Source organism: Tachyglossus aculeatus, chromosome X4 (assembly GCF_015852505.1).
Source record: "Tachyglossus aculeatus isolate mTacAcu1 chromosome X4, mTacAcu1.pri, whole genome shotgun sequence".
Classification (NCBI taxonomy): domain Eukaryota; kingdom Metazoa; phylum Chordata; class Mammalia; order Monotremata; family Tachyglossidae; genus Tachyglossus; species Tachyglossus aculeatus.
Genome location: NC_052098.1, coordinates 2,872,234 through 2,884,828, shown reverse-complemented (window position 1 = coordinate 2,884,828; position 12,595 = coordinate 2,872,234). Strand labels below are relative to the sequence as shown.

General features: G+C 47.9%; 1 protein-coding gene across 3 annotated transcripts in view; it reads right to left on the bottom strand.

The window, feature by feature from the left end:
- The window catches only part of FRMD3 (FERM domain containing 3), a 264,744-nt gene extending 252,714 nt beyond the window's left edge, over positions 1–12,030 (bottom strand). For all 3 annotated transcript variants that reach the window (XM_038769693.1, XM_038769696.1, XM_038769694.1), the window contains exon 1: positions 11,801–12,030. In XM_038769693.1, the coding sequence (XP_038625621.1) occupies positions 11,801–11,947 (147 nt within the window). In that variant the 5' untranslated portion in view covers positions 11,948–12,030. The remainder of the gene's footprint in view (positions 1–11,800) is intronic.
- Positions 12,031–12,595: the final 565 nt, after the last annotated feature.

Below are 12,595 nucleotides of genomic sequence, written 5' to 3'. Positions count from 1 at the left end.
AAACCCGCATGGCCTAGCAGAAAGCACCTGGGCCTGGGAGTCAGAGGACCTGGGTTCTCATCCCGGCTCTGCCACTTATCCTCTGGGTGACTATGGGTGAGTTACTTCACTTCTCTGTGCTTCAGTTCCCTCATCTTCAAAATGGCATAGTGGATGGAGCCCGGGTCTGGGAGTCAGAAGCTCTTGGGCTCTAGTGCCCACTCTACCACTTGTCTGCCATGTGGCCTTGGGCAAGTCACCTTCACTTCTCTGTGCCTAAATTACCTCTTCAGTAAAATGGGGATTAAGACTGAGCCCCATGCGGGACAGGGACTGTGTCCAACATCATTCGCTTCTATCCACCCCAGTGCTTAGTACAGTTCCTGGCACATAGTAAGTGCTTAACAAACACCACAATTATTATATGGGACATGGACCATGTGCAACCTGATTAGCTTGCACCTACACCAGCGCTTAGTACAGTGTCTGACACATAGTATTTAACAAATACCACAATTATTATATCCAGGTTCCGTGAGGGAATCAAATATATAAAATCTTAAAAAGCTGTTTGTTGTTGAGGCTTGAATCTTGCTCTTCCTCACGTGTCAAATAAAAATTAGAAGGAATTCCTGAAAGTGAGAGGCAACTCAAATCTCACTGAATAATCAAAGATTAAAGAGATAACAGATTAAAAGCTGGGCCAGCAGGCCAACCAGCAGGAATTATTCAGATGAAAGCCCAAATCCCCAGTCAACAAACACTAGGCCAGGCATGTGCCAGCAGTCACTTAATCTCCGCTACTGCAGTGGAACAGAATCCAAGAGTGACAGGTTCAAAAAATCTCCAATTGAAAACTGGTAATCGTTAGTAAATGCTCTAACCTCCCAGGCTTACATTTGGAAAGGGATAAAAAAAATAAGGAAAAGGGATGTTGTCAAGCTGCTAGGGTCTCAAGGCAGGGCCATAAGAAGTGGTATGGCATAGCCGATAAAACAAGGGCCTGGGAGTCAGAAGGTCATGGTTTCTAATCCCTCCTCCACCACTTGCCTGCTGTGTGACCTTGGGTAAGTCACTTCACTTCTCTGGGCCTCAGTGACCTCATCTGTAAAATGAGGATTGAGACTGTGAGCCCCACAGGGAACAGGGACTGTGTCCAACTTGATTTGCTTGTATCCACCCCAGTGCTTAGTACAATGGCTGGCACATAGTAAGCACTTAAAGACCACAGTTACTATTACTATTATTATTTCTACTCCTGGCCCCCTCCTCCTCCCAACTGAATTCCTGGATTCGGGTCAGAAGGTGACAAGATGGATGGGGAGAGGAGCAGCTGAGATCCCTCAAAAATGTTGCTTTCAGAGTTAGAGCTGGAGGGCTCTCCAATCAATCAATCAATGGTATTTACTGAGCACTCACTGTGTGCAGAACCCTGTACTAACCTCTTGGAAGAGTTGGTAGACACATTCCCTGCCTACAAAGAGCTTACAGTCTAAGTTTTAAGAAAATCTCCCTTGGAGAAGCAGTGGTGGCCTAGTGGAAAGAGCACAAGCTGGGGACTCAGGAGACCTGAATAATAATAATAGTATGGGTCAAGCATTTACTATGTGCCAAGCACCGTTCTAAGCGCTGGGGCAGTTACAAAGTAATCAGGTTGCCTCTCGTGGGGCTCACAGTCTTAACCCCCATTTTACAGATGAGGTAACTCAGGCCCAGAGAAGTTAAGTGGCTTGCCCAAGGTCACACAGCAGACAGGTGGCAGAGCTGGGATTAGAACCCACATCCTCTGACTCCCAAACCCATGGTCTTTCCATTACGCCATGCTGCTTCTTCATCCCTGTTCTCACTCTCTATAACATATTACTACTGTGAACCCTATGTGGGACGGGGATTGTACCTGTTCTGATTACAAGCTCGGTGTGGGCTGGGAACGTTTCTATCAACTCCATTACTCTTGTTAGTCCAGTGCTAGACACAGAGTAAACACTCAATAAATACCATTGATTGATTGACTTCACTGTAAATCAATCAATTATTTACTTAGCGCTTACTTAGCACATACCAGAGCTTACTTAGCACAGTACTGGGCACAGTTAAGCTCAAACAAATACCACAATTATTATTCCTCTTACCTTTTCCTAACCCCTTCCCCTGCTGTCTACTGTAAGCTGAGAACCAGCTGTAGCATTATCCCATCCCACATCAACCAGGGCCCTTAGAAACCTACAGACAACAATCAATCCTCTCTCCTATTCCCATGGCACCCCAAACATCAGAGGCACCCCCAAGGGACATACTGTAATTTCACATTTCCCCTAAGTAGTAATTACCTGTGAAGCTGCCTGGTACACAGCTCCAGATAAGGCAGTCTTTGCTGATAATAATAATAATAGAGGGTATTTGTTAAGCACTTACTATGTGCCAAGCACTGTTCTAAGCACTGGTACGCAAACGCCAATACATCTGTTGTGCTACTTCTCTTACAATTAAGCCAGGCAAAGCAGATTTTATGTAACAAGGAATAGCTCGTTTATTGATGTTTGAGCCTACCAAATATACGAGACAGTTTCACCTCTAACACTTCCTGGCTACTGCTAAAGTTTTCCTTATTCTTAAATATGTACCAGACTAGCCAATAATCTTCCCCTTCCTAATAAAGATTATGTACACCTGATAAAAATAAGATTGATGACCTCATTTACAGAGTGCTATGATATCGATCAGTGATTGGTATTCATTGAATACCTGTACATATGTTTGTACATATTTATTACTCTATTTTACTTGTACATATTTACTATTCTATTTATTTTATTTTGTTAATATGTTTTGCTTTGTTGTCTGTCTCCCCCTTCTAGACTATGAGCCCGCTGTTGGGTAGGGACAGTCTCTATATGTTGCCAACTTGTACTTCCCAAGCGCTTAGTACAGTGCTCTGCACACAGTAAGCGCTCAATAAATACAATTGGATGAATGAATTGAACACTGTGTGCAGAGCATTGAACTAAACACTTGGGAGTGCATTATGAGAGTTAGTGGTAATAATAATTGCGATATTTGTCAAGCGCTTACTATGTGCCAAGCACTTTATTAAGTGCTAGCGCGGATATAAGCAAATCAGCTTGGACGCAGTCCCTTTCCCAAATGGAGCTCACAGTCTTAATCCCCATTTTACAGATGAGGTAACTGGGGCCCAGAGAAGTAAAGTGACTTACCCAAGGCCGCATAGCAGACGAGTGGCGGAGCCGGCATTAGGGAAGCAGCGTGGCTCAGTGGAAAGAGACCGGGCTTTGGAGTCAGAGATCATAGGTTCAAATTCCAGCTCCTCCACTTGTCAGCTGTGTGACTTTGGGCAAGTCACTTCACTTCTCTGTGCCTCAGTTCCCTCATCTGTAAAATGGGGATTTAGACTGTGAGCCCCACGTGGGACAACCTGATCACTTTGTAAACTCCCCAGTACTTAGAAAAGTGCTTTGCACATAGTAAGCGCTTAATAAATGCCATTATTATTATTATTATGATCTTCTGACTTCCGGGCCGTGCTCTATCATCATCATCATCAATCGTATTTATTGAGTGCTTACTATGTGCAGAGCACTGTACTAAGCGCTTGGGAAGTACAAATTGGCAACATATAGAGACAGTCCCTACCCAACAGTGGGCTCACAGTCTAAAAGGGGGAGAAAGAGAACAAAACCAAACATACCAACAAAATAAAATAAATAGGATAGATATGTACAAGTAAAATAAAGAAATAAATAGAGTAATAACTATGTACAAACATATATACATATATACAGGTGCTGTGGGGAAGGGAAGGAGGTAAGATGGGGGGGATGGAGAGGGGGACGAGGGGGAGAGGAAGGAAGGGGCTCAGTCTGGGAAGGCCTCCTGGAGGAGGTGAGCTCTCAGCAGGGCCTTGAAGGGAGGAAGAGAGCTAGCTTGGCGGATGGGCAGAGGGAGGGCATTCCAGGCCCGGGGGATGATGTGGGCCGGGGGTCAATGGCGGGACAGGCGAGAACGAGGTACGGTGAGGAGATTAGCAGCTGAGGAGCGGAGGGTGCGGGCTGGGCTGTAGAAGGAGAGAAGGGAGGTGAGGTAGGAGGGGGCGAGGTGATGGAGAGCCTTGAAGCCCAGGGTGAGGAGTTTCTGCCTGATGCGCAGATTGATTGGTAGCCACTGGAGATTTTTGAGGAGGGGAGTAATATGCCCAGAGCGTTTCTGGACAAAGATAATCCGGGAAGCAGCATGAAGTATGGATTGTACAGTGCTCTGCACATAGTAAGCGCTCAATAAATATGATTGATTGATTGATTGATTGAAGTGGAGAGAGACACGAGGATGGGAGATCAGAGAGAAGGCTGGTGCAGTAGTCCAGACGGGATAGGATGAGAGCTTGAATGAGCAGGGTAGCGGTATGGATGGAGAGGAAAGGGCGGATCGTGGCAATGTTGCGGAGCTGAGACCGGCAGGTTTTGGTCACGGCTTGGATGTGAGGGGTGAATGAGAGAGCAGAGTCGAGGATGACACCAAGGTTGCAGGCTTGTGAGACGGGAAGGATGGTAGTGCCGTCAACAGAGATGGGAAAGTCAGGGAGAGGACAAGGTTTGGGAGGGAAGACAAGGAGTTCAGTCTTCGACATGTTGAGCCTTAGGTGGCGGGCAGACATCCAGATGGAGATGTCCTGAAGGCAGGAGGAGATGCGAGCCTGGAGAGAGGGGGAGAGAGCAGGGACAGAGATGTAGATCTGGGTGTCATCAGCGTAGAGATGATAGTTGAAGCCGTGGGAGCGAATGAGGTCACCAAGGGAGTGTGTGTAGTTTGAGAACAGAAGGGGACCAAGCACTGAACCTTGGGGAACCCCCACAGTAAGAGGATGGGAGGGGGAGGAGGAGCCTGCAAAAGAGACTGAGAAAGAACGACCGGAGAGATAAGAGGAGAACCAGGAGAGGACGGAGTCTGTGAAGCCAAGGTCAGAAAGCGTGTTGAGGAGAAGGGGGTGGTCCACAGTGTCAAAGGCAGCTGAGAGGTCAAGGAGGATTAGGACATCCGTTACGCCATGCCGCTTCCCACATCCCCTGCCCACAATGAGCTTACAGTCTAGAGGGAGAGACAGACATTAATATAAATGTTATGAATATGTACAGAAGTACTGTAATCAAAATCAACAATTTTAAGCAGTTTTGATTAGTCCTTTAGTCCAAGAAGGTTGAACTTCTTGGAGTATCTTGTCCTTGCTCTCTGTCTTTCCACCTTGATTTGTTCATCATTCCTCATGTTTTCATATGTACTCTACAACTGCACAGGATTGCCTCATTCAACTTTCCCAGAGTATTTCTGATTTGTTCTCAGCCGGAAGTAGTGGCGAATGTAGATCTGTTCCATTAGTACCACTTCCCTTAAAACACTGCCCTAACCCTCCCAGTATTTTCCCCTGAGTCTAACTTTAATAATAATAACTGTGGTACTCAGTAAGTGCTTACTATGTGCCAGGCACTGTTCTAAGCACAGGAGTGGATACAGGGAAATCGGGTTGCACACAGTTCCCTGTCCCACATGGGGGTCACAACCTTCACCCCATTTTACAGCTGAAGCAACTGAGGCACAGAGAAAGATATGTGAATTGCCCAAGGACACCCAGCAGACAAGTGGTAGAGCCAGTATTAGAACCCAGGTCCTTCCGACTGACAGGCCCGTGCTCTATCGTCTGTCACCCCACAGTTTTACTTTCTGTTCTCTTGACATCCTGTCTCTTTTAAGTGTCCTCACTGGTTTCCTGTCCAAAGCTGTTGGAAATCTAGCTCTCACCTTTCTCCCAAAGAATAGCTCTTTAGGGACTGTCTCAGTATTTCTTAATGCATAATCATGGGATGTTTTTAAAAGATTACTTATTTATTTGAGATTACAAGATCTCACATTTTTCTCTCAACAATCTAATTTGTGGCTAATTCATCATCTCTCTCCTTCTGCATCTCTATTTTTCCTTGCAAATCTAATTTCCGTCAGCAGCGTCAACTTTCAACTGAAGGATAACTCCGCTACCAGAATGTAGTCATACCTAAGATCAATTTTATAGCTGGTAAGGAACTCACTTCCCTGTACCTTCAAATACCTCTCGATATCTGGTGTCACTAGCTTCCCAGACCGAGTTATATGCTCTTTAAATTTACCAGAGAGCTAAATGAGTTTGTTTACTTAAAACTTCCAAACTATTTCCCTTAACAGTAAATGGGATCATTTCCGCCTATAAAAACTGATATATACTAAGGCTGATATGTAATAGGAACCCATGTTTGTCATATTAGCTCAGGTGAATGATCTACATATTGCTTCTGAACATTCATAGATTAAATTTTTAACCTGTTGTAAACTGGTTGGCCAGCAAGCTCTTCTTTGATTGCATTTAGAATTAGCTATATACCCCATCCTGGGCTATTTCCATTTTTTTTTGTTTCCAATCCTCACATCTGTCTTTATAAATGAAGTTGTCTTATTTTGTGTCATCTGAAGTCGCTTAAAAGTGCTGCTGTCATTTTTAATAGGTGGTACATGCTGCTTCTTTCTGCTTCCCATATTCCTTTTGCAATTGCAAATGCATGCGGAATGGTTATATCATAGCAGAAATGGATTTTTCCGAATCTTTACTGCTAATAGCTCCCACCACATTTTTGCAGTTTCATGTCACTTCCATTCATACTGGATTATCTAGTTTTCCAATTTGATCCTCAATCAAAACCTGGTTGTTCTGATTAGAACCCAGGTCCCTCTGACTCCAAGGCCTGTGCTCTATCCACTAAACATTATTACTCCCATTTTACAGATGAATAAGCTGAGACCCAAAGCCAGCTTCTTCCCTGCTCCACTTAGAAGTACTACAACCTCTTTTAGATTTTTTGGTTCTCTTTTAGTTCCCTTCTTTCAGGAACAAGTCAAAGTCTTTAAACGTTTCCGGACAAGAAGCAGTAAGTATTCCGTCGGTTTGAATTTGCAAGGTGTTTTTAACTGTTCCTTGACTAAATCAGTATCTAATTTCCCTCACCAATATCTGCAGTCTATCTTTTCACTCCCAGTATAATGTGTGTATTTCTTTTACAATTAAGCCAGACAATGCAGATTTCAAAAAACAAACCGGTGGTTTCTTGATATGTTTGAAACTATTTACAACAAGTGGCCTTCTGTTCTGGGATAACCTTCTTTGGTTTTCGGTTCTACCTAATCCTAATTAAAGCAGCTGTCATCATTCTGCTGAATATTTAACAAGCAATTGGGAAAGGGAGACTTGATTATGGACTTCATGAGGGCATGCATCATCTCTTCCCCATGTTCTGTAAGAGTGCCTATCACAACCAATCATGATTACTTGGATCCTGACAATCAGTCAGTAGTATTTATTGAATACCTCCTGTGAGCAGAGCACTGTAGTAAGCAATTGGGAGAGTACAATGCACTAGGAGAAGCAGTGTGGCTTAGTGGAAAAAGCACAGGCTTGGGAGTCAGAGATCGTGGGTTCTAATCCCCGCTCTGCCACTTGTCAGCTGTGTGACTTTGGGCAAGTCACTCAACTTCTCTGTGCCTCAGTTACCTCAGCTGTAAAATGGGGATTAAGACTGTGAGCCCCACGTGGGACACCCCGATTACCTTGTATCTACCCCAGCGCTTAGAACAGTGCTTGGCACATAGTAAGCACTTAACAAATACTATCATTACTATTATTATTAGAGTTAGTAAGCCCAATCCCTGTCTTCAAGGAGTTTACAATCTAATGGGGGAATACAAACCTAAAGAGCTTACCTATAAGAGGAAGGGCTCAAGTGGTAGAGGGTGTAAAATGGATTATGTGCAAAAGCGTGGCAAGAGGCTATGATTGCAAAAGTGCTGACATGTTAAGTTCGAGGTGTCAGTAGGGCAACCAGGTAGGGATGTCCTGAAGGCAGGAGGAAATGTGAGAGTGCAGAAAAGGAGAGGTGTCAGGGCTGGAGGTAAGCTTTGGGAAACAGATGGATGTATACGATCCATTCCAGGAGCTGGGAAAGGAGTGGGAGCGGGGAAATGGGTCGGTCCAGCATAAGAGTAGGTCTTTGATCACGTATGATGCTTTAAACCCACCACCACCTGCTCTAGGGAACACACATTTGACCAAACCATGGCCATCATCTTCCCACAGTAAGTCAAACTGCCTGGTCTAGTGGAAAGATCACATGCCTGGGAATCAGAAGACCTGGGTTTCAATCCTGGCTCCACCACTTCCCTGCTCTGTGACCCTGGGCAAGTCACTCACATTCTTGGTGTCACATTTGGCTGATATGTAAAATGGAGATTCAAACACCTGTTCTCCCTCCTACTAAGACTATTATCACCAGGTAGGACAGGGACTTGGTCCAACTTGATTATCTTGTATCTGTATCGGTGCTTAGTACAGTCCTTGGCCCACGGGCAGTGCTTAGCAAAACCACAGTTATTATTATAATCATCTCCATATCCTTTGTTCAATTAGAGCACCATCCAACCCCAAGCAACCTGTTTCCAAAATGCAACAGAGGACTTTCTGAGGTATACACCCTCACCCAATTCAGCCCCCACTTCCACTAACCTCCAAGAATAACCATGCCTCTTCACTTTGCCAGCTGCATTTATTCATTTTCCATATGCGCTGCACACTGGAAAGGAAAAGGTGTGCCCTGAATACCTCAAAGGTACTACAGACTAAAGAGCTGCCTGCCAAGACTTCCCATTCATTAGGATTAAATCAGCAGAAGCAGCCTTCCCACACGGAATTACAGTAGCGGAACAAGCGGCAGTGATTCCTTGCTGCATCCAGGATCAGGTGTCCAACCAGGTGTTGTTAAAGGGGGGGCTATTAAGTACTATTAAGCTGATGACACCCAGATCTACATCTCTGCCCCTGCTCTCTCCCCCTCCCTCCAGGCTCGCATCTCCTCCTGCCTTCAGGACATCTCCATCTGCATGTCCGCCCGCCACCTAAAGCTCAACATGTCGAAGACTGAGCTCCTTGTCTTCCCTCCCAAACCTTGTCCTCTCCCTGACTTTCCCATCTCTGTTGACAGCACTACCATCCTTCCCACCTCACAAGCCCGCAACCTTGGTGTCATCCTCGACTCCGCTCTCTCATTCACCCCTCACATCCAAGCCGTCACCAAAACCTGCCAGTCTCAGCTCCGCAACATTGCCAAGATCCGCCCTTTCCTCTCCATCCAAACTGCTACCCTGCTCATTCAAGCTCTCATCCTATCCCGTCTGGACTACTGCACCAGCCTTCTCTCTGATCTCCCATCCTCGTGTCTCTCTCCACTTCAATCCATACTTCATGCTGCTGCCCTGATTATCTTTGTCCAGAAACGCTCTGGGCATATCACTCCCCTCCTCAAAAATCTCCAGTGGCTACCAATCAATCTGCGCATCAGGCAGAAACTCCTCACCCTGGGCTTCAAGGCTCTCCATCACCTCGCCCCCTCCTACCTCACCTCCCTTCTCTCCTTCTACTGCCCAGCCCGCAACCTCCGCTCCTCCACCGCTAATCTCCTCACTGTACCTCGTTCTCGCCTGTCCCGCCGTCGACCCCCGGCCCACGTCATCCCCCGGGCCTGGAATGCCCTCCCTCTGCCCATCCGCCAAGCTAGCTCTCTTCCTCCCTTCAAGGCCCTGCTGAGAGCTCACCTCCTCCAGGAGGCCTTCCCAGACTGAGCCCCTTCCTTACTCTCCCCCTCGTCCCCCTCTCCATCCCCCCATCTTACCTCCTTCCCTTCCCCACAGCACCTGTATATATGTATATATGGTTGTACATATTTATTACTCTATTTATTTATTTATTTATTTTACTTGTACATTTCTATCCTATTTATTTTATTTTGTTGGTATGTTTGGTTCTGTTCTCTGTCTCCCCCTTTTAGACTGTGAGCCCACTGTTGGGTAGGGACTGTCTCTATGTGTTACCAATTTGTACTTCCTAAGCGCTTAGTACAGTGCTCTGCACATAGTAAGCGCTCAATAAATACGATTGATTTGATTACTAGAATGCGTTACCCAGAGAGATCATCGATTATCATTCCCTGGAGATATTTGGTTCAAAAAAAAAAAAGGGATTGAGACATCTGTCTAATGGGAGTTTGGGTGTGGTCCTTGAAGGTGGGGAGTCTCAGAGTTCCTCTTTGGAAAGAAAAGCAAGCAAGCAGGATCTTCTAAATGCCTGAGAAAAAGATCGGCACCAAACGTTCATAGAACCTTACCCCTTTCAGTTGAAACCCAGGGACATTTGTGTTCTGCCTTCATGTCATTCAGTCTCCTTGAGCAGGGTGTCCTGTGGACACGGACTATGTGAAAATACTTCCCTTCAGCCAACCACACGCTCACAGGTTTCTTTGGGGAAATTAGCTGCCCCTCGGCACAGAAGGGCTGGGTAAACTCCTCTAGACTGTAAACTCCTTGTTGGCAAGGAACGTGTCTACAGACTCTTGTTATATGGTACTCTCTTGAGTGCTTAGTACAGTGCTCTGTGCACAATAAATGCTCAATATATACCATAGATTGATTGATGGGCCCCAGTCAAACCACTTGGTCATGCAATTTTAGCGATGGGCGGGAAAGGAGATGAGAGCTGATCTGTTTTCCTAATGCCTCTATTTCCCTAAAGTGGATTGGGACGCTGCTCCTGACATCCGAGATGTAGAAAGTAAGCAACCCCATGATTACATACAGGTCAAACGTTTCTGGCATCATCAGTCTATTGTATACTTTGTTGTCATTTACTAGGACACCCAAATTCGAGGAACGTTTGCCACGTCCCGATTGGCGAAGGTGATCGCAAAACTCTCGGAAGGAAGTGAATCAGTCTACTATAGTCTGGAACGCGCAAAAGCTTGAACAACGAAAATCTGGACGGGAGAATTTGCCTGAAAACAGTTCTGCTTTGTCAAAGGGAGAGGCTTTCAAGTTTGCACAAGTGGGGGGCGGAGAGCGGGAAAGAGACAGAGGCGAGAAATCCTGGAAGGATCATTCACTCGTGGGCGGCCCCGGCCGGGCCCCGAAGGCCACCGCGAGGGGGCGCTGCCTACGTGTATCCCCCGTCGCTGGGGAGGGGTGTGTGCTCCAGATACTGTCCTGGATCGCGCAGGGACTGAGGGGGGAAGAGCGGAAATCCCAAAAAGGCCCCCCAAAAAATTCAAGTGAGAATAAGTCAGAAGCCAAAGATGTTTAGCGGGCTGAACTGAAAATAAGTTAAGTTATCTCTCGGGAGAGCCCTGTGCCCGAGATGGGGGGAGGGGGGAGTGAGTGTGTGTGTGTTTGTGTTTGGCGAGGGACGGTCAGTAGAGAGGAAGGCAAGGAGAGCGGGATGGTCGCCCAATGGCATCGCCCTCCCGGCCAGCAGACGCCCTTTCGGGCCGGGAGAATGAACGGACAGGGTGTGGAGCTGAGAAAGAGAGGAGTTTGAAAAAGGGAATGTAGAAGACCGCCCCCCAACCCAGCCTCCGGGAGCTTTGGCTCGGAAAAATTGGCCTGGAGGCACCAGGACTTTGCCTTCTCCAGAAAGATGCCAGCTTTGAGCAGCAAGTCCGCCGCGGGCCCGCCGGCTCCCCGAAGTTGGCGCCCAACGCCGACGAGCCGAGCCCGCGCCAGGGGGAGACAGGCCGGGGGGGCAGCGGAGTCGCGGGCCAGAAGGCAGGTGGAGGGGTGGGGATACATGGGGGATAGGTGCCCCTTCCCCTCCACCATCATGCTCGGACTCGGTCGGGGGCTCCCAACCGGGGTGCCAGCGGGCGGGCGCGCAGCCCCCCCTCCCAGCCCCCATCGCCCCGATGCCCCTCACCTGGATGAGGCAGGAGATCTCGGAGTCGTCCAGCAGCCGGATGGTGCATTTCATCTCCTGACTGAGCGATCTGATGCTGGAGCTCCGAAAGCGGATCATTTTCATAGCCCTCCTGCCTCTCCGCACGCACTGGCAGGAGGCGAACATGCACCGCAGCCCCGGGGAGCGGAGAAGCCCGGGACGCACGCGCGCGAATACACACACAAGCACACAGGCACACACGGACAGACGGGGGGTGGGGGTGGGGTGGAGGGGAAAGGCTCAGCCCCGAGGCGGTGGCTCTGGTCGCCGCTGGCCAGCCATTCTGCCACAGGGAGCGATGACGGGGGATTCCTTCCCTGCCCCTTCCACCCTCAACCCGAAGACAGCCCGACACACGCACATACACACACACGCGTGCGCGTGAAAGAGGGGGCCCAAAAGCGAGCCGGGAGGGACCCACTCTCCAACCGACGGCCAGGCACCAAGACACCGAGGTAGAGAGAGATCCCTGGGGCTCTAATGCTGTTGCTGCTGCGTCAAGCTCTGCTCTGCTGTCTCCCTCTGCTCAGCTTTAGCTTCCCTCCCTCCCCCAGCCTGTTTCCCTCCCTCCCCCAGCCTGCTTCCCTCCCCATTTTCTCACTCTAACCCTCTCTCCCCCTCCCTCCCTCTCTTCCTCCCTCCTCCACCCCCTCCCAGGTAGGAGGACACCACCAATCTCCGAAAGAGCTGGCAACCTGGCCCCTGTTTCTTTTACTGGAATTACCTAGGGTTCGCACTGCTCCGCATAGTCATGGCATTCACAACTAGTGAGAG